This window comes from Nanorana parkeri, unplaced genomic scaffold (assembly GCF_000935625.1).
Source record: "Nanorana parkeri isolate BGI_ZX_2015 unplaced genomic scaffold, ASM93562v1 scaffold121, whole genome shotgun sequence".
Taxonomy (NCBI): Eukaryota; Metazoa; Chordata; class Amphibia; order Anura; family Dicroglossidae; genus Nanorana; species Nanorana parkeri.
This window is the reverse complement of record NW_017306389.1, coordinates 740,842-766,929: the sequence shown is the minus strand read 5'-3', so window position 1 is coordinate 766,929 and position 26,088 is coordinate 740,842. Positions and strand designations below refer to the sequence as shown.

General features: G+C 38.7%; 1 protein-coding gene across 1 annotated transcript in view; it reads left to right on the top strand.

The window, feature by feature from the left end:
- Positions 1-26,088, top strand: part of LOC108784628 (sodium channel protein type 4 subunit alpha-like) — a 338,732-nt gene that overhangs the window by 196,609 nt on the left and 116,035 nt on the right. Inside the window, exons 14-17 of the mRNA XM_018553495.1 lie at positions 2,155-2,260; positions 13,049-13,287; positions 17,869-18,042; positions 19,424-19,780. Coding sequence (XP_018408997.1) covers positions 2,155-2,260; positions 13,049-13,287; positions 17,869-18,042; positions 19,424-19,780 — 876 coding nt within the window. The remainder of the gene's footprint in view (positions 1-2,154; positions 2,261-13,048; positions 13,288-17,868; positions 18,043-19,423; positions 19,781-26,088) is intronic.

Here is a 26,088-nt window from a genome sequence, read left to right as displayed (position 1 = left end):
TTATTTTTATTTATTTTTTATAAACTTTTTAATTTTTTAATATTTGTTTCTATTTATTTATTCAACCTTTATTAAATATTTTTATTTTTTACTTTACTTTTAGGGGCTCTGGGGAAATATTGAGGGTCTAACCCTGATATTTACTTTTTAAAATAGAAAAAGAGATTGAGTACACAGAATCCTCAATCTCTTTACCTGCAGCCCCTGTTATAAATGAACAGAAATCCTCTATACTGACTGTTTCTGTTCATTCATAACATGAGGACAGAGTGTGTTTACTATAACCCCAATCATGAATGAACAGGAGGTTCCCATTCATTCATAATTGTTCAAACAATCAGCGTACACTGATCACTGACTGCTTGTACCTCGCTCTCCTTCCTGACAGCTGACACATGAGGCTGGGCGGTGCAGTGAGGAGAGTTCAGCCTCCTATGACAGCACTGGCTTTCTCTGCCCACACCACTCTGACGATATGTGATAGGAGGCTGAGCGATGTGGGAGGAAAGACGCCGGCCGCTCACAGTGCCCTCCTCCCGCAGCGCTCGGCTGCCCCTGGGACACAGAGTAGCGCCCAGCGGGGAAGAAAGAAAGCAGAGATGCGCCACTGTATCAGCAGAAAAATTGCACTTTCAGCACTTAGCCAAAAGTGCCAATTTCAGCTGATATGTTTATATCGGTGCATCTTTAGTAAAAACCACATAATTGTTTTCTCCATCTTTGTTTAATTAGGGATATTTGCTTTTATCGTCTGTCCCATAGGCACAACAGTAAATTAAACAAAAGAGACAGAGCGCCCATCATGTGCAGTAATGGTTAATTTATTAAAAGTTTTTTAAAAACAAAAGGGCTTCTCACAAATGTAGCGGTATAAAAAGCGTTAGCATTGATCCGCTATTAGAAAGTGATCTCTATAAAGTCCAGACGAACATCCACAGTCCTCAGTCCGGGTTGATGGACACTGGCATCAGCTGTGGTAGAGGTGGTTGATGCATTTCCTGGGGCTCACCCCTTTCATCAGTTGTTGGCTGCTACTGGCGGAGGAACCTTTTTGTATTACAACAGTAAATGAGAAAAACCTCCTCAGCAACTTAAACTTGATAGGTTTTCAAACCTTTCCACACTCTATCCAAAACTAAATTTAAAAAAATGTTGGCACTCATTTATCAAATAGCCTTACTTTTTAGAAGAGCTCCATAAAAAATTATTATTAACCCCCGCTCTGCAAGGGTTAACTGTTTGTGTTGGTCTAGGGAGGAAAATAAAAAAGTTATACTCATCCAATACTCTGAGCCAGCCAGCTGTGTCAGCACTCCCTCCTGCCTGTCTCCTCCTCTGCTGCATTGAAGGAATGTCCCTTAGTGTCCTCACATCCTATACACTGTGTATAGAACGTGATAATTCAGGGACCTTAGGCTGTTGCAGTGGAGGGAGAGAGAGGGTGGAAGGACTGGTCTAAGAACAAGCCGGCTCAGGTGAGTATAACCTTTTTATTTTCCTCTCTAGTCTAACACGAGCAGTTAACTCTTGCAGTGCAGGGGTAGCCCCATTGCAAGGGTTAAAATGTTTTTTTCCTGGAGTTCTTTTTTAAAGATTCCTCCTGTAAAGGTTCCCAAGAGCTATTCTAGGCACCTCTAGATGGGAGGGCCCCAGGGCAGGCCAAATGAACACTAGTGGATTATACCTACCTAGAATTTCCCTTGAAGAATTTAGTCTATAGCCAGATAAAGGTAGACCTGTATCAACCTGTTCTGTGAGATGCTTGCTGGAAAGAGTGGCCTGTAAATGGTGAGAACAAACGTAATTGTAATTTGCAAAACAAGGAGGTCATCAAAACTAAAACCGTAAATATTTCCATAGACAAACATTTCCAGAGACAAAATCTGCCACATAAATAAGGAGTCATTTGGCAGCTATACCTGAGGTCAAAAGTTAAAATATGTAGTGGGAGATGTGATCATTTTGAATAAAAATGTTGCTTAGTGTATTTTTTCTATCACTGGATATGTGATATGCTAAAACTGATCAGAACTAACAGTAGAAAAAAAGGTGCAAATATCTAATAAATATTAATATTTGGTTGAAGTTTTCAGAATATGTTTAATATACTATTTTGTTTAATAGATGTCTCCGTCAGACCTTGAAATAAGTAAGATGCAACTACTGATGCCTCACCGACTCTCAGTTGAATACCCAGATCAGCCATTTCAGAGGCCGCGAGCAGTGAGTGCTGTCAGTGTCCTAACCAATGCCATGGAAGGTAAATACCCTTTTAATTTTGTAATGATATTTTCTTGATAGTGTAGCACAGATTTATTTATTTTAGCCATGTTTTTGCTATTTGTCATAATATAGCATTATTGTAAAACAAATGTTATGCTTGGTAAATTAAAGAAGAGTAGGTTGAATAGAATCAACCAGGGAATTTAGCATAAATAATATAGTATGGTAGAGTATCAGCGGGGTCAGGCTAAAGTTTTTTGGTCACCTTTAGAGGTGGTCTAGTGACTGGGCTGTCCCTATAATTAGACAGCCTGAAGCTGTTGCATCAGGTGACATCTCTTTGGGTCAAGTGGGGGGGTTGTCTGGCAGGCGGCATGGCCACTCTGCTGCGCAATGTTTGTAGTGTGCCTGCCGCCCCCTTTCTGGCCACAGTGTCCTAGGTTGCTAAGAGCCAGGTGGGGAGGTGTGTAAGGGCATCCCATGGAACTCCTGGCAACCAGTAACGTTGCCAGGAGCTGGGCAGGAAGCTGGCCAGAGCCGGAACCAGAGCTGGGCAGGGAGATGATGCAGCCACCACAGGAGGTGAAAAAGCTAGGGACACCCCTTTCTAGCAGTCCTTGCACTATGATGCTTTGGTTACTTGGTATTCCAGTAATCCCTGCTCTTGCATAAAGTAATAACCTAGCTTCACTGGGAGAAATATTGAAGCAATGGTTGGTATGGTAGGATGGTAGTTCTTTAGTAATTAAGGTTGTTGCATTTTTATTGTTTCAATTATCATATTTAAGAAAAAGTGCTATCAAAGGAACTTTAAATAATTGGTTCAGATTGAAGACGAGTCATGCATATACATTTGTCTGTGATTCAGGCAGTCTGGATCAAATCTGTAATGTATCAGATTTGATTAATATGTAATTAATCTCCCCTCTCTTCTTTGGGCTTTGGGCACCACTTTGGGCAGTGAAAGCAGTTAAAGGAGAACTATGGGGTTCTATCTTTTCTTTATTAATGCATTCCTTAGGCTAAATAAGTAAATTATGTAATTTACTCTAATTAGCCAAAATGCACAATAAGGCTGTAAAACCTAATTTAAGGTGGTGGGCTGGGGCTAAGCGCCGCAATGAGGAGACATCCCGACGTGTCTGACGGGATCCTCCCCACTGATCTTCCTCACTGTGACTGACAGTGATTCTTGAGAGCTGCTGCGCGTCCACGAATATATGGACATGCGCAGCAGCTCTCTTCTTATCTGCACGTCCCCGTGTGCCAGCCTTCAAGACAGCTGCTGTGTAGCTCTTGATCCCCTCCCTCCTCCTCATCTGTCCCGCCTACTTCACGACACGTGTAGTGTACAGCACAGTCAGTCCATATATGGTGAATGATGTCACTGGGTATCCCTGCAGACTGGCAAGCATCCGATCAGCAGGGATCCCCAGTGACATCATTCATCATATATGCATTGGCCATACGTGGTAAATGCTGAAGAGAGAGAGAGGGCTCCTTCCCCTCTCTCTCCCTGCCATGTGTGACAGCAGCCTTGGCGGCCTTATCGAGCAGCAGCAGGAGGAGCGGGTCCAGATCCCCACAGCTACGTTCAGGTGGTGGAGGAAGCCGGGATCCGTAAGTGCGGTCTGGCAGAAGAGCCGGCCGAGACCCTGAAACGCCGTCGGATAGCATAGGAGGCTGGGAAACAGAAGCGCTGACAGAAGTCATTTTCATACTGAAATGACCATGGATCGCTGATGACAGAGGGGAAGGAGCCCTCTCTCTCTCTCTCTCTTCAGCATTTACTACAAATGGGAAAGTCCATATATGGTAAATGATGTCACTGGAGATCCCTGCTGATCGGATGCTTGCCAGTCTGCAGGGATTCCCATTGACATAATTCACCATATATGGACTTGCCCATTTGTAGTAAATGCTGAAGAGAGAGAGAGGGCTCCTTCCCCTCTCTCATCAGCGATCCCCAGTAAATTGAGGATGTCAGCGTCACTCAGGGGAGAGAGAGAGAGGGGAAGGAGCCTTCTCTCTCTCTTCATCATTTACCACGTATGGCCAATGCATATATGATGAATGATGTCACTGGGGATCCCTGCTGATCGGATGCTTGCCAGTCTGCAGGGATACCCAGTGACATCATTCACCATATATGGACTTGCCGATTTCTCGTAAATGATGAAGAGAGAGGGATGGCTCTTTATCCCCTCTCTCTCTGCCCCTATGTTATGCTGACACCCTAATTACTGGGGATCGCTGATGAGAGAGGGGAAAGAGCACTGAATTAGCAGGGAGGCTGAGTCCGTTTTTTTCATACCATCTCTTGCAGCAGCCTTCTCACTTCAGACTCCGCCTCCCGATCACACATGCCAGCGTGCACGAGCTGGCATTTCACAGCTGTGCACGATGAGAGGAAGCGCGGCCACAGCAATGAGATGAGTTGAAAAAAAAGCCGTGGGCGGGCTGGATCAAATGTTAACGCCCCCTAAGAGAAACGGAGCTTGGAGCTGGGTTGAAGACGGCCATTTACTACAGGTTTTGAGGGTTTTATCTGTGATGTGCTGCGCCTTTAGAAAAAAGGAACGATGCTACTACAATCAAGGTAAGGGGTATTTTGCTATAACACAAGCATTTTCTCACTTATTAAAATATAATATTATTGTGGTGCACTTAAGCTGCACAAGTTACCAGCCTGAAGTGAATAGCCGAACAGTGTTCGGCTCACTTCACTTCTGATCGGTCATTCACTCGGCTGCATTCGGCAGCTTTGTGAATAGACCCCTTTAAATTGTCACCAGAACAAGAATGGAGGGGAGATCATCCAATAAGAACATTTGCTCCAATGACAATTGACTGACAGGAGATTCTGTTTACTTTGGGAGATTTATTATTACTTCCTATTGTGTCTACAGGACAGTGAAGGTAAATTTGCCCAATGGGACATGCAAAAGAAAAAAATACAGTGGTTTTAGCCATCCCCTCCCAAAGCAAAAAATTAATAAAAATGGTATAGGAATGGCTGCTTGTTTAAGTAGGTGCTGCACAACTTCACATTTTTTATGTACTGTATTATCAGATTTGAATATTAAGGTTGTGACAAATGTCCTAGTATTTGCACTTTCATTCTTCAGGATTTTTTCTACACAATAGAAATCAAGGGTGGAGTGTTTGGGAATAACACACAGAAGCAAAAGGGGTTTTCAGATAACCATATTACTGAATGGGGTGGCCCAGTGAACTGCAGCAATAAAAAACTAAAGCCTTTGGCTTGTAGGCTGTATACCTTGTATGCATCCTAAAGGTGCCCATACACTTATCGATTATCGTTCGGAAATCATCCACGAATGGTCTTTCGTACGATAATCCATCAGTTAATGGGAACCCAAGGACTTTTTTACTGTACTCCTGGCCGAATTTTCTCAAAGGGTGAGGCTGGAAAACTTTTGTCGAATCAAATAAAAATCGATGGATTAGTGGTGTTTTCTTACGTAATGCGCACACAAAAACCTGTTCTGTCGATCGGCGAAATTCGGTGAGTTAGTATTGCTAATGAACGATTATCGAAGTCGACATTGGTCTGTGCATGATGGGCTATTTGAGGTAGAATCGAACAAGGGTTCTTGGCAGCAACAAAAATTTCAGATCGAAAATCTATAGGTTTATGACCAACTTAAGGCTTAATTTCTCATTTTGAAAAGAGTGAACTTATATGGTTAATTTGTCAATCTTGTTCACAACATTTAAATTGCCATGATCAGCATAATGCTTTTTTATTATGCAAATAAAGAACATTGCTACCTAGTGTAGTGAAAGAAACATATTACAATATTTTTACACACATGAAAGGAAAAGAATGAGAAGTGTTGCCATTTGCTAAGCATTGTTAAATGGTGACATCATCTTTTGTTTCTTTATCGTTGTGCTTTGTATGTTTCTTTTCCGTTTATTTTCATGTGCTACAGTGTTGTCCTTTAGTTTTGTTTCCTAGGAATACTGTATACAATTTGTAACTGTATCCTGCATAAATTTCTCAAACGTTAGTTGAATGGAAAAATACGATTAGGCTTCCAAGGACGAATGTTAAATGTTTCTAGAGAATGGGTCCATTTGTTTTCAATGGGCCTACCTGATACTAAGAAAAACATAAGTAATCCCAATTTGCTATAAAAGTGAATAGCAGAATTTCAAAAGCATTCACCACAGGAAATGTCAGCTCTCTCCAATGTTTATTTGAAAAGGAAGCTCCTGTTCACTTTGAATAGCTAATTATGTGCAGATGCTTTTCACATGAGTGGATAATTGAAGTGAGTATTCACACAATTTTTTGAGTGAATATTCTCAACTTTTTGTTGTTTAAAACTGGCAGTACGCCAGTAGAATTATGTTTACAAAAATTTGCTTTAAGAACAGTTTATTTTTTTAAATAGTTCATGGGGTCAACCAATGATCAGTTGTGATCGTAGTGACAAAAAGTAATCAAAGGAGCAGGATGGACTTAATTTTTACTTATTAGAAAGATATGGTAATTGAAATGTTTAAGAATTAACTCTGTTATATTTCTAGTCTAAAAGGGCTTAACCTTTTCCAGGCTGGTGACACAGTTCAGCATTCAGAGAATGCCAAACTGGTGGAACAGCCCATTTCATGCAGAGCTCCTGGCCATCTGGTCATAAGATGTGTAATGTCAGCAATATCTCTCCTGCATCCAAATACAGTATCTGGCTTTTTGACATTTTAAGACTCCAGAGGCAGTGACAAGAAAGCAAAGAAACACATATTTAAGATTAAAAAAAAAGCTTAACTGCATTTGTAAATAACTAAAATTTGTACTAGAAATGTTATTTTGCCTTCATTTCCAAGAAAAAACCAGTATAAAATATGTGTCACTTCTGTATACTTTTAGGAATGTTTTGGGTCACTTAATGAGCACGCAGCTAAATTGGAAAATTATTGTGAATGGCAGCCTGTTAAACACACTCCCCTGATTAAACACTTTCCCCCCACAAATGTAACAAGCCTATGAAATCTTATTGGAACATGAAAAGAATTTGGCTGGTATTATACTTTGTGTGTAATTGTTTCTCTTTGCACTGCCCTATTAAAGAGTCATTGCACTAAAGACTAACTTTAGTTATGAATGGATTGGTGGAATTATCCAATTTTTTTAAACCATCATGAGCCAAATATCCAAATTGCTTTGAATAAAAAATACAACAACAACGGAAGTAGACAAAAACAAAGATGAAAGTACGTTTTAGTCAAACAATACATTTTACACCAAAAAAAACATGTTTAGCAATACAATTTGATATTGCGAAGTCATAGGGGTCTATTCACTAAGCTGCTGTAGGCAGCCGAGTGAATAAACGACCCGAAGTGAAGTGAGCCGAACGCTGTACGGCTATTCACTTCAGGCTTGCTTCGTGTGGCTTCGGGTCGGCCAAACATGCTCAAGTTCAGCTGACCCGAAGTGCAGAAGGAGTTCCACTCAGCTGATCCAACATCTGGATCGGCTAAGCCGAACCACCCGCAGGCTACTCGCTGCTGTTCGGCTTTCTACTGAACCGAAGGGTTCCTGGGGCCGAAGCTAGCCGAAGAATCAGCCGAAGCTACGGCTAGATCCTTCGGCAGCTTAGTGAATAGACCCCATCATTTTAGTTTGTTAGGGCTTTAAATTGTTCATGTTTCCCCCAGTGTAGTGCGTGATTATGTATTACCTATCACAATTATGTTAACTGATTCTGTTGCATTCTATGTAGTGTACACATAAAATATCCAGGGCTGATAAAATACCATTGTGGATCATGAACCCACCCTATGTACCATGTATTGGAAAATGCTAAGACTGTATTCGTAGTAGTGCTTTGTGAAAGTACCAGTCAAATGTTAAACCACAAAGATTTTATTGACCAATATTAAATATAAAATTAAACAAATCATATCCAAGTACTGATTAGACAATTGTATTCCAAACTAAACAGCCTTGCTTGTTCTCTTAATCCCACCCTAATCAGAAATACACAGTGAAAGCATCTTCAGAGGCATAAACAGTACAATAATTAAGTCATGAAATGCAAACAATGGAGAAATATGTAAAATAGATTTAAACAATTCTGGAGATAATGTATAAAGACAAAACGTTTAATTTAAAGAATCTGTAAACCTCATCATTTTAATTCTCATATAAGCTTTATTTAAATCCAAAATGTTTTTCATTTTGCATATAGTAGCTGATAGTTAAGAAGTTTCCCATCAATTCCAGTGCCAAATATACAGACTAAATAAAAGCCTCAAACAGGTTTTAACTTTTCTTCACTTTATCAAAAACATAAAATAATTGACTTTACATGCACTTTAAAAAGTTAATGGAGTTTCAAAACTCATTCTCAACATCAGCTTTCACTGCCATGAAGGTCCTTGCTCAGGCCTCAAATCTGGCTCTTTTTTTCCAGAAATTATATTCAGCATGTAAAGGAATTTTTTAGACATTTGACAACATATACAATGAAGATATGCACATACAGTATAATGATATAATGTGATGGTACAAGAAGTGGATGGATAAGAACAATGACATGCATACAATTTGTATAATTTACAAGCAAGTAACTGATGCATATACTGTATCATCCCTTGGGGGGTGGTCTTCTCATGATTATGTAACCAATCGGTTATCATGTGAAGGGTGGCCAGCCTGCTTTCATAAATTGGTTTTGTTAATTTGTTAATTTAAAATAAGTTTTCGGCCCAATGAAGACACTGACCTGACTCTAAATTAAACAGTGATGCAGGCCACTTCTTAAACAGGCACAGAGGGCTGATTAGGGGAAAACTCAATCTGAGACAATTCTGTGGACAAATCTGAGGCAATTCAGCCACACTTTCTCACATGACAAAACAGCAGACACAAGGGATTGCAACACATTTAATACATTGAACTTCAACATTATGATAAATCTATTATTTTGAATGATAGACATACAAAATGTTGCACATTTGCAGATGCACCAACTGTGATTTAATTGCTAAGGCCCGCTTCAGATCCACTTGTCAGTTTTTCAGGCGCATCTGATTGGATACCCATTATAAGTCTGTGGGCAACTAGATCTAAAAGAACATGTTCCGTTTACATCCGGTTGCCCTCGGCTCCAGCCAGCTCTGGAAAAACAAATGGAACACTGTTCTGTTTAACTAGACCTAGTGGTGCCAGATCAGGGGTAATCTGATGTAAAGAGACACATGTCCCTTTACATCTGATTCCTTGTAGACCGACATGGGGTCCGGTCATTTTAGTTTTTTCCTCCATCCCAAGATGGAGAAGAAAACTGGACAGATACGGATGTCACAGTGGTGACATCCAATCCTTAACGCTCCGATCAGGAGGGGATTCATGCACAGATCCCCTCCTGATCGGATAGTGTGAAAGGGGCCTTCGGCTAGCTTCGGCCCCAGGACCCCTTCAGTTCAGTAGAACTGAAGGGCTGCTGTACGGGCTATTCACAATAGCCCGTACAGCTCCCGAACTTAGCCGAGCGGCTCAGTCGAGCCGAAGGCATATGCCTCGGCTCGGCTGAGTCAGGGACACTGATTTCCAGACAGCAAACTCTCCCAGGCCGCCCAGGAGAGAAACACTGATCTTTCTTTCTTTTTCTTTATTCTGACACGGAGCTGTGTCAGAATAGAAAAAAAATGAAGAAAATGTTTGCCCATTAGAATGCATTTCTAGATTCCTATTGGCTATTTCAATTTGCCATAGCCAATAGTAAACTAGCATTGCACCTGCCCTCTGCTGATGGACCTGATGGAGAACTGCAGCAGAGGGCGGGTGCAATGCTACTTTACTATTGGCTATTGCAAATTGAAATAGCCAATAGGAATCTAGCAGTGTATTCCAACGGCAAAAATATATATTTTTTTCTATTCTGACACAGTTCCATGTCAGAATAAAGAAGAAAAAAAGAAAAATCAGCGTTTCTCTCTTGGGCGGCCGGGAGAGAGACTCCCAGAGCGCCCGGGAGAGTTTTTTTATTTTCTTTTTTTTTGACGGCAGCAGAGCCGCCGGCCAATAGAAAACTATTGCTGTCATTGCTAGCTCCGCACAATGGTTTTCTATTTATTTATTTGGACTTTTTAAACAATTTTTCTGTTCTGCTCGGTCCCTCTAAGGGACTGAGCAGAACAGTGAGCAGCATTCGGCTATTCACTCACTGCTGTTTGGTATCTATAAGAATAGACCGAACAGCAGCGAGTAGCCTGCCGGAGGTTCGGCTTAGCCGATGCAGATGCTCTGCATGTTCGGCCGACCCGAAGCCACGCAAAGCCACCCGATGTACGGCTGAGATCAGCCGTACCAGCCTGAAGTGAATAGCTGAACAGCGTCCGGCTCACTTCCCTTCAGGTCGGTCTTTAACTTGGCTGCCTACTGCAGCTTAGTGAATAGACCCCCAAAAGTCATGCAGCTAGAGTTTACGTATGCTATAAGTTAATTGTAATACATATCGATTTTGTGACTTTTGACTGATATGTTCTTTTCATACTTGGTTGGCATTTTCTTTGTAGTGTAAACTTTTAAAAATCCAAAATGGGAAGTGAGAGCCCCTTGTGGCAGACATGGCTGTTGGCTTGACCTTGACCTGAGGTGAAGAGATTTTGTGCCTGGAAGACATAAGATGCTGGTGGGGGACTTAACCCTGATATGTAGCAAAATAGTGGCTTTGTACAGGCTACACTGATCAACATATCTCAGTTAAATATTTTATGTTTCTAAAAAGGATAATAGAATATTTGCATTTAAAAAGCACAGAAGATAAAATACATTTCATTCAAAGGGGATTTCTCTCGGTTGGTCAGACCTGCTTTTTAAGGGTTAATCTAAATGCATTTTCTTGAAATGCAATCTTCAGAATGTTCGGTCTTTACTCTGCAAAGGCAGTGGGTGACTCACTGATAATTGGGCAGTTTACGTGATGAAGACTTAAGTGTATTCCAGTGATGATTGGCACTGCTATTTTATCTTGTGCTGGTTAAAACCCGACAGGTCTCTGCATTTGTAAAGACTTTATAAACCAAAATGCCAGATATCTTTCTAGGCTGTTTTCAAACAAGGACTGTTCAGTCTGATGAGTGATAAATTAGAAAAAAAAACCCATATATCTCTACGAAATACAAGCTATTTGGAGAAAATTTATTTTTGATGGAACGTTCCCTATGTTTTTTCAAGGTTTTTTCTATTTCCTGGATTAGAGCAGATTGTTGAGAATTACCGTTTGTTGTCAATTGAAAAGGTCCTGTTTGTTATTTAAAGGAAAACAACCATAAAATTATTAAGTGTCGAATTACGCACAGCTCATGATTCCTGCGCAGAGATCATACTTCAAGCTATAAAGGGATGAGCGCCTCTAGCCCAATCTGCCATATTGGCTGGTGATGGTGCTGTTCCAGGTACATTATTACAAGGGATTGTGGCAAAAAATATTATAGTAGATAACAGTTCAACAGATTTAATCATAATGTGGAAATCTAGTGGCATATGTCAAATCATTTTTTTTAGATTGGATACTGAGATCAGTGACATTGATATATACTGTAGGTGCTTTAGGCAATAACCATACATACAGTACATAATATTGCAGAAATATTACAATTTCTGCAATATTATGACAAGCCAGATACACAAATTTTAAACCATGTGATCAACTGCATTCCCCTCATGTGCAGAAAAAAAATTGTTATCTAGGTAAAGTACAATGTATATAGTCAGGTTGAAGCAAAAGCAGGCCTGTCTGACAGTGTTGACCCTCAGTTAAAGCAATGCTCTCAGCTTCCTTTAGAACATATGGGTTTAAACAAGCCTATATAAAGGTTGAAACATGCAATTTTTTTTTTCAATTCAAATTTTGTTTTTAGTTGTTTATCAGAGCAGCATGTTTCTGGATTTTGAAAATTTGAAGATAGCTTTGGTAATTTATCAACCATGTATGCATCGTACAGAACAGATCTATTTTGTAGTACATCAATGGTATAAAAAATTACCACTGACATGAAATATGCCAAATTACTAGTGGCCCCAAAAACCCAGATGTCTGTACTGAACAGTACTAATATGTTTCTACCATGTGTGCAATTCAAGAGCCCCCAGCTCAGATCTACTGATCTGCTCTTGTCCACAATATGACCAACTGGTACTGTGGACAAAGGAGGAAACAGTAAAATAACACAGATTTGTTCATAACTATTTCCCCAGTGTCACCAAAAGCACGAGGTCCCTGAAGAGGTGAATGTTCTTAATTTGTCTGGTGATTGTACAGAAGATTTATATATTCTTGCCACATGCTTGTTATGTATTTTTTCTAAAAATAAAAAAGTTTCTTAATGAATGACCTTGGCGTGCAAAACATGCTGAGAATCTTAGTTCTTCAACAACATGTTAACCGCCACTTAAATCACTCCAGTACAATAAAATAAATAGTGCCAAGTTGGGGTTTGAATGTTCAGAATTAAATTACTGTTACACTCTCTACCTAAATGGCACTATTTGTAGCCCTGCCAACAAGTGACATTGATTTTTGACAAGTTTTATTGATGTGCAGTCAGACTTACTAATTTGTAGTATAAACAGTCTGACAGACAACAAGGCTATCATATTGCCCCGATAACTCTGCAGTTGATGTACATTTGATTCCTCTTACTTGACCCCAGATGCTACTTAAAATGTATTAAAGCAGATCTCTAAAAATCACACCTGCCTTAGGATTGGCCTTCTCATCAGTAAAGGTCAATATAAAAAAACAAATTAAACTTTAAGTGGTATTTTTTATTCTTGTTTCAGAACTGGAAGAATCTCATCAAAAATGTCCTCCATGTTGGACTCACTTTGCTCAGAGGTTCCTCATATGGGACTGTTGTACTACATGGTTAAATATCAAGAAAGGGGTGAAGTTTGTAGTCATGGACCCCTTTGCTGACCTGACTATTACTATTTGTATCGTATTAAACACTTTATTCATGGCCTTGGAACATTATAAGATGACAGACGAATTTGAAAGAATGCTGGCAACTGGAAACTATGTAAGTAATGTGTAATAATAAAAATGATTTGACTTTGTGAAAAATTAATAGAAGTGGTATCATCTTTGCTTCATTTAAAATGCTCTATTAGGGCTTGCCTACAGTTAGACTGATTAAATAAAAGAGTTCAGAAGGTGTGAAATTTCATTTCACTTATCCAATCACGTGAACAGCAAATTCCTGTTTACCTAATTCATCTGCACATGATTGGGTGTTCAAAGTGAACAAGAATTTGCTTTTCTTTGGGATAATTGAAGTTATTATTCACACAATTTATTGAGTGAGGATTGCAAACTTCTTTAGTAAATCAGCTTTGAGTTGACTAACTAAAAGATCAGTAAATGTTCACAGAGCTATTGAATATGTGATGAATGTGATGCTGTTCTCGCTTTAATAATTCAAAGATGTGCAAGGCTAAGTCATGTTTTTTTTATAACAAGTGTGTCTATAACGAAAACTTTTTAGTTTTAGTTTTGGATAGCGTGGGGATGGATAAGAACTCCTGTCATGTTTTAATGGTGTAGGAGGCACTGTTAGAGAGATACTTTTAATTCCTGTTGGGTAAAAGGTTGTTCCCAGGACAGGAAGTGAGGGGAAATCTCTATAACAGTAACACAGATGTAAGTTAAAATGCTTTTTATTAAGTTGGGAATGCCAGAAGTTTTTTATTGTTTAAAAGCAAAAATAATGCGTGCTCAACCCTATTGGCATTAAAATAATTTTTTTATTAGAAACCTATTAAAACATATATCCTATATTGCAAGTTTCCCTTTTTGACAACCCAACATGGTGAATCCTGCTGGAGGTGAATATTCCCAGTTACGTGATTTATGTCACAAACTATTTGTACAGATCGAAGAGTACAACTTACACACTGGGCAATAATTGTCTCAAACCTTTTTCTTCCTATCTATGTAGCCACAGTTGCCTCACATTATCTAATTTTACTTCTCTTTTTGATTATTTCTTTTCTAATACTTTTCTTTTGGAGAATTCCATCTCCTGTTTAAACATAACTAAAAAAGTGCTCACATTAAACCCTAAAACCCTACATTTTTCATGATCTAAATGGTGCATTGTGCAAATTTTGTGCTTTAACATAAGTGCATGGAGCAGTTCACACATATAGGGGTCTATTCACAAAGCTGCCGAAGGATTTAGCCGTAGCTTCGGCTGATCCTTCGGCTAGCTTCCACCCCAGGACCCCTTCGGTTCATTATAACCGAAGGGCTGCTGTACGGGCTATTCACTATAGCCCATACAGCTCCCAAAGTTGGCCGAGGGACTCAGTCGAGCCAAAGGCATATGCTTCGGCTGACTGAGCCGAGGTGAAAGCCGAAGCTGGCCGAACGGCCGGCCATTGGCCAGCTGACAGCCTGCTACTGACTGCTGGGCGGATCTCCGGCCACTTGCACAGACAGATCAGCGTCCCTGGTTCCCAGGGACGCTGATCTCCAGACAGCCCCAACTCTCCCGGACGCTCCGGGATTCTCCCGTTATTAGATAGCAGCTCCAGGCCGGCCGGGAGAGAAACACTTCCACCCGGAAAGTTTTTCTCTGCTCGATCGAGCAGAGTAAACCTTTCCCTGCTCTGTTGTCTTTTTTTAATTTCTTCTGCCGTCAGAATACAAAAAAAACACCATAGGTATGCATAGCTACATTCTTATTGAATATTTCAATTTGCAATAGCCAATAGCAAACTAGCTATTGCACCCGCCCACTGCTGCTGTCAATCAACACAGGGGACTTGAAGTTTTCCATCACGTCCCCTTCTAGTGATTGACAGCATATGTAGTAACAGGTATTTATATAAGTAAATTATATATTGTTCAAGGGTTAGAAACATTTGTCTGAATTCCTATTATTCTGTGTTAAAAGTGATTAACCACAGTTTTTAGGAACTCCCCTGAGGGAGTTCCCCATGTGATGCAAAGTAGTTAAGGAAAAGCTGATCTATGAAAATCTAAACATTTCTTAATAAAGGATCAAAAACAATATCACAATGCTAGTCTTATGTGTACAAAGAAGAGTACATGCCAACACACAACCTCATGCTTACTGTTCATTATAAAAGTGTATCTGGGAAAAACTCTCACTGCAACTGGCCCAGTGCTGCCTTCTATGTGCATGGTTATGATACGGTGTAATGATCTTTTTTGACTATAATTACTCTATGCCCAAAATGCTGGCCAAGAGAAGCTTTTTAGACGGAAGTAATAATTTGCACTGAAGTTCAAGAGGCACAAAAATAGAATGTCAGCATTAACACCATCAAGTATCAAGTGCGATGGTTGCATATGATAGAGAAAAAAGAATAAACCATACAATACATTTAAAATGACTCTACATTTAGGTTAACAAAGCTATTTAATTTCTTGAAGAGGAGGTAGACAGGCTGTCAGTTGGTGATCCACATTTTTTACTATTTAAGGGCATATCCCAACTATTCCTGCTGCTATGGATAATTTTTTACAGAACAGACCTATCAATCTGGAAGAGGTATTTAGCCTCAATAAAATTAATACTAATAGCGCTCAACAAGATTTTAAAATATTAAAACTCTTACATAATAGAAAATATATACAAATAATCAAACTTTTGCCAGAATCAGATACATGTCTAGACAAAATGATTTTCATTTATTCATAGGTGTTTACAATTAGGGAAATCTGAAATGACTGTGTGCAGGCATTTTATTGTACACAATGCTAACACAGTGCCAGGGAAGTTAGGATACGAGCCCCCTGGGGGCCTTGTGTTCCCAGAGGCTCTTGCTTGTTTACAGTAATAGTAAACTGCATTTAAAAAATGGGCGATCGAAGGGCAGACTTGTTATTGACAATGCATTGTCTAAATGAAGGAGAATAAAAAGCTTAGAAGAACACACCACTTAACTTGTTCCAGGCAGCATTTCAAAAGTTCACATAGTGAGGAGTAGCTCTTAGGCAACAGAATGGCTCCGGCAGCTATATTTAGACCTTGGAAGCATCTCTACTTTCCCCTGGGAGCTGCCATATCTGTGATGTTGCCTGGAATTACATCATATCCTGGCAGATGAACAGGCGGGCTAATACTCATGAGAAAGGCAAACCAATATTTGAACCCATTTGTGCCCTTATTTTAATAAGTCAATGCTAAAGTCACCCAGACTCCTATGCACTGGTTTTAGGGTTAAAAGTTAAATACAGCTGTCAAAAAAGTTTTCTGAATACTAAAGAATATTCTGAATGGCACGCTGCTTTTAGTTTCATAGACCAAATCAAACCTGCACTCGACTGTACAGTCATGAAGGGTGCACAGTTGAGAATACATTTTATTTCTGTCTTAAATCCATATTCTAAATTACATAACACAGATTTAAAGAAGAGCTGCATGCAGATATAAAAAATACACATTAATGTAACAGTGTATTCATCAATAAAACAAGGAACATGCTGATAGTGGGAGAGAAAGGACAGAGTGATTTGGGAGAGCTCATCACTTGGCTGCTGCTCCTTCACTGTCCATTCAACAGGCTGGGGGTGGAGAGGGGACACCACTGCATTCCTTCTACAGTCTACAATTCTAACAGAAAAAGTGGTGTGTCTGCTGTGTGGCAGGGTTGTGTAAGTCTCAGGAATAAATGGAAATACATTTGATTCATTTTCCAGGTAAATCAGTTCCCTTTAATATATTTCATTTGAATAATTGGGTTTCAGATACTGTATTATATATATTGTATTCATGTTCTGTTTCTATAGGTTAACTAATAACTATCACAAACTTTGGAAACTTGACCTCCACTGTAAGCTTTATGGGCCAGTTCACAACAGCCACTGTACTAAAAAGAAAGCGGCTGGGGTGCGCTGCACGAAACAATGCCGATGCACTTATCCTGGCACGTTTTTGTTGGTAGAGCTCTATGGGTACAGCGGGGTGCAAGGCGGTTGTTCCGTGTCGCATCCTGCCGCACTGAAAAAAGTACAGCATGCCATACTTTTTTTTAGTGCACAACACTCCGTTCCCATCGTAACGCAGTTGAGCAAACAGACAAACATTTTCATCTTAAAAGGTTCATAAACATTCTGGAAGACAATTGATCCAAGGGGCTACAGAGAACATTGCAAGTGCTGCTGCTGAGTTTTTATGTAAATAAAGACTTGTGTATTAAGAATATATTTCCAGAAAAACTGTATGTACTTTCCAACTGCAGCCAATCAAATTTGAGCTGATAATTATCTAATTTCGAGTTAGAAAATGCAAATCTGAACACTTGCAAGAGAAAAACATTTTCCTCCAATTTTAACCTGCAGTGTTTTCAGATTTTATTCCCTTTTTAAGTCCTTCCAGACTTTTGGAACATCAAAAAAAGCTTTCAGCATTTATTGTTAACGGTGCAAAACAAAAAGGACTTCCAGATGCTCCAAAGTTCAGAACTTCTGGTCCTAATATGAGTGCTAATGCAAGCCAGCCTACAGTATGGGTAGAAATTTGGTAAAACTGAGAGAGTGTATTTGGCAAAACCAGAAACCAGTCAGATGCTTGCTGTGTCATGTTAGAAAAGCATTTCAGTAATGTGTTATCATGCTTGTATTTCCACAGATTTTCACTGGTATTTTCACTGCTGAAATGGTCCTAAAAATGATTGCCTTAGATCCCTACTACTATTTCCAGCAGGGATGGAATATCTTTGACAGCATTATTGTGACTTTGAGCTTAATGGAATTCTGTCTCTCCAGCAAGGGAAACTTGTCTGTCCTCCGTTCCTTCAGACTGGTAAGCTTATATTTTTGGTGCTTCTTGAACACTTAGGTCAAGGACGTACATCTCCCTGTATTTGCAAACAACTAAAACCAATTCAAGTATTGCTTAAGCATTGCTCATTTCTTTGGCAGCTTTGTGAATAGACCCCATAGACTCAAATTTGCCATAATGGTAGTACATTTCCTTAGTTTTCAAAAAACTCTTTACCTTGCAAGAAGCACATAAGTTGCTGATTTGGCCCATTCACTTAAAAACATAAGCATAGGATGATCAGAAAAAAAACCCCCAATAAAATATGTGTTGAACATTGGGTTTAGGAAACACCGTTTTTTTTTTACAGAGCAAGAGGTCTGATGTATAAGGGTTTAGGTTGACAGCAGTATGAGAAGGATAGGTTATAAGACTAGACCAGCAGACTTGGATAGTCCACTGCGATAGCAATGACAGGAAAGAGGAAGAAGCTCACAGATCTAGCACAAAAAAAGCTTCACTATGTATAACATCAATGGTCACACTCACAAAATGACTTGAAAGTAGTGCTTCTGAAGGCCATGGGAAAAGTCATGTACTAGGTCCTGGCTATGTCACGATATAAACTAACATACGTAGATTTCCTATTATCCATTGTACTTTTTTTGGAAGGATTTGTCCAGGTATGGCTATAGTTGGGAACATTTCATGTAAATTGACTCTGGTAGTCTATTTTTGACAATGGCTTAACTGGCTTTAACAGTGAAAGTATTTGTAGTGCTCCCAGGGCCACACTTAGACTTTCTTCCCCCCAAGGCCAACTGTCTTATGTCATCCCCTCCTCACCCTGTGACTAGCTAGCCTTAGTACCACACTAAATGGAACAGATGTGATAGTTGCATAAGACACACCCAAGCTGAGAGACAACTTGCCCACTCTGCATCAGTACATCTATAACTGTTATCCTCTTCTGCTAGCAGTTTGGCTCTAACTGCAGACCCAATCATCAACCTGATGTATGTATGCTTGTGTGAAGCCCTAGGCCACAACATATGTTGGCTGAAATCTGGTCCTGATTGCTCCTCAAAATAACAATATGAGGAAATGCTCAGCAGTTTTAACATATATGCAATTGTTACTTCTTGGATAAAATTTCTCTGTAGGTTTCTGTACTTTATATAACCTTAAAACTTAAATGATTGCTATGATTTGGAAGTTGGGATAAATAAATAACAAAAAAGGTGTTATAATGCAAAAAAACTTTGAGGTTGAAAAAACTGTCCTTGAGAATTTGGGTATAAACCCTAAGATATATGTCTCAAAATTTAGAATCTCAGAATATAACCAGGAGAATTATGACCTGTTTTATGCACATATGCACTAAAACTTTACAAACTGAAATGAACTGTTATCTCTATTACAGCTCCGCGTTTTCAAATTGGCAAAGTCATGGCCAACATTGAATACTCTCATCAAAATTATTGGCAATTCTGTTGGGGCTCTTGGCAACCTTACCCTTGTTTTAGCGATCATCGTCTTTATTTTTGCTGTCGTGGGGGTGCAACTTTTTGGACGGAACTACCTGGACTGTGTCTGCAAGATTGATGAAGATTGCAAGTTACCTCGATGGCACATGAGTGATTTCTTCCACTCATTTCTCATTGTGTTCCGGGTTTTGTGTGGAGAATGGATTGAGACCATGTGGGATTGTATGGAAGTTAGCGGTCAACCCTTATGCCTTCTTGTGTTCATGCTAGTCATGGTAATAGGAAATCTAGTGGTAAGTCACACTGTTTTCATATATTCTTTTCAGTTATTTTATATGGGTCTTCTTACAGCTCTCCACCATAGAAACCATGGTTGATATCTAGCACTGTTGAGATCTTTTAAGCATCAAAAAGCTGTATTCAGGAGGCAATGGCGATTTTGCTGAACTTGTGCTCTAAATGATTGGTCTTGAATGCACAGTCAGCCGTAGGAATCACTTCAAAATGACAATCTATAGCTGTGGTAAATAATAAAATAGTAAACTTAAAGTGGATCTTTGCTCTCCAAAGTATGTATACATTAAAATAGCAGTGGGATCTTAACGCAATGATAACATATCCAGGCTCTTTCCTTAGAAAAAGCTTTGCTGTGTTCTGCGTGCACATGTGACTTGCAATTCTAAATTCTGAATGCGGAGGTGACATACTGTCACTTCCCTGCCATTCAAACGTAAACCCAAGTCAAAAGGTGAATGGGCATCACTGAACTGGGTTTGCATGTGTGGGATGGTGTCATCAGTGGGCAGAACTGGCTTTAGAGAAAAAAAGAGCATAGTAGGGTATAGCAATGTGGGGAGTAAAGTGTGCTCACAGCATCATACTTTGGTGTATTTTTGAGTATGCACATATTTTCTAAATTTATGGATGTGGTTTTCTGCTTCAAGCTTCACCAATAGCATATAGTAAGCCTAGAGTAAATTTAGGGCTGATTGCTTCATTAAAGTGTTTGTAAACCATAGTAATGAACTTCCCTTATTGTTCTGTTCTTCTCTATTAAATATACCATTAAAAATATTGGAGATATTTTCTGCAGTCCTAAAACAACACCTGTGCTAGGTTACCAACACTGCTGCTCCATAGATACAGTACAGTGAAAAAGAATCACCCTAGGACAGGGAGTGCTTTACTAGCAGGATCGTTAGGTAAAAATATATTTTAAAAAGCACAAAAAAAGAAAACGAATGCAGCCATCACATCTAAGAACTGGTAAGCTGTAATATATTTAGTTCTTGTTTTGGGGTTTACTTTAACATCTGCACAACAAATAAGGGAAAAGGGCACATACTGTGTAGACATGTGCGATTCGTTTCGTTACGAATCGAAATTCGTACGAATTTTCCTGAAATGGCAGTTTCCGAATTATATCCGAAATACGAAATTCCGTTAACGAATTTCGGATCCGAATTTCTTTGAAACAGGAACTTATATTACCCCTGTAAATGAGGTTGAACAGCATGACAAGATTTTTTTTTAATCCGAGATACGGATCCGCTGCTCCTAATGCATTACAATACACAGTTACACACACAGGCAGGAAATACGAAATTCCGTTGACGTATTTTCGTTCCGTTACGAACATTCGTTATAATAAAGTTAAAAAGCAAAGTACATTTATATTGGAGTTGATGGTAGTTTTTTTTTTTAAGTCCGAAATACGGAATTCGGAATCCGTAATCCGTTAACTGAATTTGTATTTTATTTTGGTTGACCAATCAGAGGTTCTCTTCTGCTGCTGAGAGTTGCATCACAAATACAGGCAGGAAATACGAAATTCCGTTGACGTATTTTCGTTCCGTTACGAACATTCGTTATATTGAAGGTAAAAAGCAAAGTACATTTATATTGGAGTTGATGGTAGTTTTTTTTTTTAAAGTCCGAAATACGGAATTCGGAATACGGAATCCGTTAAAAAACAACTACCACTCCAATATTAACAAAGGTATTTTGCTTTTTAACTTCATCATAACGAATGTTCGCAAAGTTACGAAAATATAACCGCCACTAACGAAAATTCGTATTTCGTACGAATCCGAATTGAGTTCAGTTACGAATTACGAAATACGAAATAACGGATATTCCGAAACGAAACAGAACAAATTTTTTGACGGCGCACAAGTCTAATACTGTGTACGTAAAAAAGGGAACTGTTAATTTAAATAATCGCCACAATCCAGTTAATTAAAAAGTTAAAATCTAACAAAGATAATAAGTCAGGTATTCCAGGTCCTGTCTTTTCACAGCTTATGAGTGCGCAACAATACCAAAACAATGTAACATAGATAGACAATCAAACCTGGTCAATTAATATAGTATATATTAAAAAATAGAACAAAATAGTGATAATCCCTTTATTAGTTGTTAAACAGCATCTGCCAAGTTCTCTCCTTGAAGTTCTAGGGTTGTACTTAACACTCAGTAACTAGTAGGGGATCAAGTTGCTGGAAGTAGTGCAATAGAGTTCACGCCTGGACTGCTAAGTCTGGTATTTCCATGGAGGTCTGTCATGTCAGAGAAAATGCGTGGGATGTCTTTCACAAACAACAATTTGGGATATTTCTCTTTAAAGAAAACAGGGCTGATTTCTGTTCTTGGTATGTTTGGTCATCAAGTATATGCCTTATTTAAAGAGATTTTCCAACATTTCATTTTCTGCTAAGATGGGACAATAAAATTATACTATTTTGTATATGTTGTGCTCCTTTATGCCTGTAAATAGTCAAAGGCTCGCCATACACGTTACAGTCTGACTCAACAATACACTTTAGATCCACCTACACTATGTAATATGAGGACCTACAGCAATTTTTATCCAATCAAGCAGGCCCTTGCACTACATACTTGTTGATAGATTTTAAAGAGATTGTTCAATTAGACTGTAACGTGTGGCGTTTCCATGTGGGAATTGTGGAAACAGTATAATACAGCTTCTATGTCAAAAATATTCCACACTTAATTGTTAGCACTCCAATGGCATCAAGCTAAATTTTATAATTTCCAATAGTGCTTTAAAAGCCTGTTAGGGCTTAACCAAACAGAATAGCTAAATAATATTTATTTACAATTTGTTAAGAATAATTTAGATAATTGTTTTTGTATGAGCACTCCAGGGAAGCAGGAAATATTGATATATCCTTTATTAATACATAGGCCTGATAAATTACTGAGTGCAGTCAATGGAGCTGATGTACTATAGGAGTAAAGGCTGTTCAAAATTAATGTTCATTTTAACAAATAAAGTAAAGCTGTGTTTAGACAGTTTTACCTTACAGAGAGTATATAGACACATTAAAAAAAACTTCTACATGTCTTACATCTAGAAGGGGGTATGGGAATCCTTAGTGACTCCTACACACACGCATACACAAACTATGTAACTATATTTTTGCTTTGAAATCATATGAGAGGGAAACTATTTTATTGCCTGCATATGATTAGTTGATGTGAACATAACTTTGTTTTATTAATTAAGCTAAGAGAACTTTCACTTCACAAAAGTGAACACACACTTTAATAAATTAACAGGTTTTTTTAATTCATTACAGTATATCTAAAAGCAATATTTTTTCTTCATTTTGGGTAGAATAGTGAGTGGTTAAACCACTGTCAGTGTTTTTTAATTTATGTCTCATTGGGGAGATTTCCCTTCACTTCCTGTTCTGTAGACACAGCAGAAAGTGAGAAGAAAACACATTGGAACAAGTGTCCCCATTGGAAGTTTTCCACTGTTCTGGTTTCAACGCAAAATACTGAATATCCCATTACTCTCTTTTCCAGTGATAATGGTGAACAAGACTAAAAGAAAGGGTGCATCTGCTCATCATAAACCTAATACAACCTGATAGAGGTTGTAACACTTCACAATATTATCTATAACTAAGAAAAACGTTTTGACTTTTGATACATAACCCTAAATTCTTTATCAGCCATTACTATCCCATATGTACGTATCTCTGTATTGCCATACTTTTTATCAGGATGCTGTCTGATAATTGTAATCAAAGATACACAGCCCATTGGCAGCACTGTAGAGCTTAACATCTGCATTTATAACAGTCTAGATTTAGTAGCCTGTTCTGCTGCATTTGTTGCTCAGTGCTCTGCGTACAAGGCAAACTGAAACACAACATTAAATCAACATCCAAAGCCAAACCAGGCCAGAGCTGAAGTGTTCAAGTAATTAATATCTCTAGCCAATGTAGTACATATCAAAAAAAGCATTGGGTGAAAGAATTAATAAAAAATACAATAAAATGCGATGAGCTTGTCTGTAATGGATTTCACAAAGTATTTACAAAGGATATGGAAGGCGATTTTTGAACTGGATCTTATGAACCAGTATTGTGCATAATCATTATCTTAATGTAATTCTTTACTGCATAGAAAGGCTGCCACTGCTAAACTGCTTCTGAAAAAAATATCTAAAGACTTGCAGAGCTGAAAAAGATTGATTATAACCCTGAATAACCCTAAAAAGTAGAGTTTTTTTTTAACATTCTCATGGCCCCGCTGGAGTCTGGTGCCCTGGGCTGTTTTCCATTCTACCCTTATTATAATTTGCTACTAGTACCAACAGTTGCAGGGAAGATAGTTATACAGTTGGATCTTTCTGCATGAAAATAAAAAATACTACAAGTAACAGACAACATAACCATGTCAGTACAGAAAAGGAACTATTCAAATGGAAATATGCTGAGACATTTTCAAGCCATATATTCAAATACACTTACAATGGGCAACAACCTTACATCGCCTATAATGCAGGTATCTAAACAAACTGAGCACATGTTCCAACAGTTTGGATCCCATGATCCTAATGGAGCTGCTCCGGTGTACAGTTTTGTTTTTTTCTGAAAAAATTTAGAGGCTGAGTTACAGGGTTGAAGTGATATTAAAGCCAAAATGTTTTAAAGAAATTTCAAATGCTGATTAAATCACTTACAATAAATGCTGTTACTTTATGTTTAAAAGTTTTAGTTTCCTGCAGAATCAGCTGGTCCCCTGAGCACTGGCCTTGATATCCTGTTTTAGAGTGGCTCCTTACAGCGTACTATGGAGCCAGCCTTGTGTGTACTTTTACGTTGTGTGTCAACAACAACAAAAAGGCACAGCAAGGTAAACAACTGCCCTTCTCACTGCTCCCCAAGACCCAAGACCTCCTTCCTCCTTCCCCAAGCTATTAGATTGATGACTGCTGAATACTGCTCTGTCCCTGGTGATCTTGCACATGACAAGAAGTTCAGGGAAGCCGAACTGAGAGAGTTGGGACTGTTTGCAAATATGATGACTATAGGTGGTCAGGCAAAAATTTAAATAAATACTTTGCTGGGCAATGTATTTAAAAAAAAAAATCTGGATTCATTGTTAAAAAATTGTTTAAGAGTTTAATACTACTTTAAAACTCACATTCCCCACAAAACCCATTTCTTAAATCATCAAAACCTGAATCTTTCTTTCACATTCCATCATCATTGTCAGAATCTGCTTAGCACTCAACTCTAAGCGAACCTTTCTACTTTAGTTAATCCTGGATAGAAAAGACAAGGGTTGATCCCTCTGTCAGGGTTTTCTTGCCATCTGTATCCCTTTTGGGTATATTTCATATATTTGGGTTTATTTTTGCTACTGCTTGTACCTTTCTGATGTCATCAGTTTGTTGTACGGGTGCCACAGGGATAGGAAGTGAGAAATGTTAGCTCTTCCCCACTCTCTCCAAAACTAAAATGGTCTGGTGTTAGGCTTCAGGTTAAAGTACATCTCTTGGCATTATTATTTTATTATTATTTTGGATAGAGTGGGGAAGGTTTAGATGCTCTGCTGCATTTTATTGCTGTTTAAGGATGGCCATACATCCATAGATTTTCTGCAGATTTTCTATGGTCAGATGGAAAAAGTACAACAGATTCCTCCATCTATGCTAAACTGTGTGGATGGAGGAATCTCCCACTGGGCCAAACTTCAGTATCTTGCTAGTCAGCCCCGCTGGCTCTCAAAATACCTGAACAATCTGATTGGATGCAGGCATTGTTCTTTGAGCTTTGGGCTCAGTTGGAGATATTTACTACTCTATTTGTACAGGTGACCATTTCCACCAAATACAAAAAGGTGAAACCCAAAATGTTAGAGTGTTCCCAAAAACAAAAGGTGAGCAGAATTTTTTCGATGAGGACAACTGGTCCAGGGGCAACTGTATAAAATGGAAATTTGGTACATTTCCTCTAACTTCCTGTTGCATCTCTGCGACAGGAAGTGAAGAAAAACTTCCCAGTTAGTACACCAGAACGATATTATTTAAAAGAAAAATGCATTTGCATTTTTATGAGGGGTGAAGGAGAAACCAGGAAAGGCAACATTTAAGCATATTAAGCTGAATGAAAGGGGCTTAGTTCAAGTAAATGAAAAGCAGAAAAGAGTACTATGCATTGAAGAGCTCTTGATCTTTTACTTTTCAAGGGTTTGAAGTGGTAAAGTAAAATAGTAAACTAGAAAATCCTTTAAGGACAAATGAACACTAGAGAGCCCAAATTCCAATGAGCCAAACTTG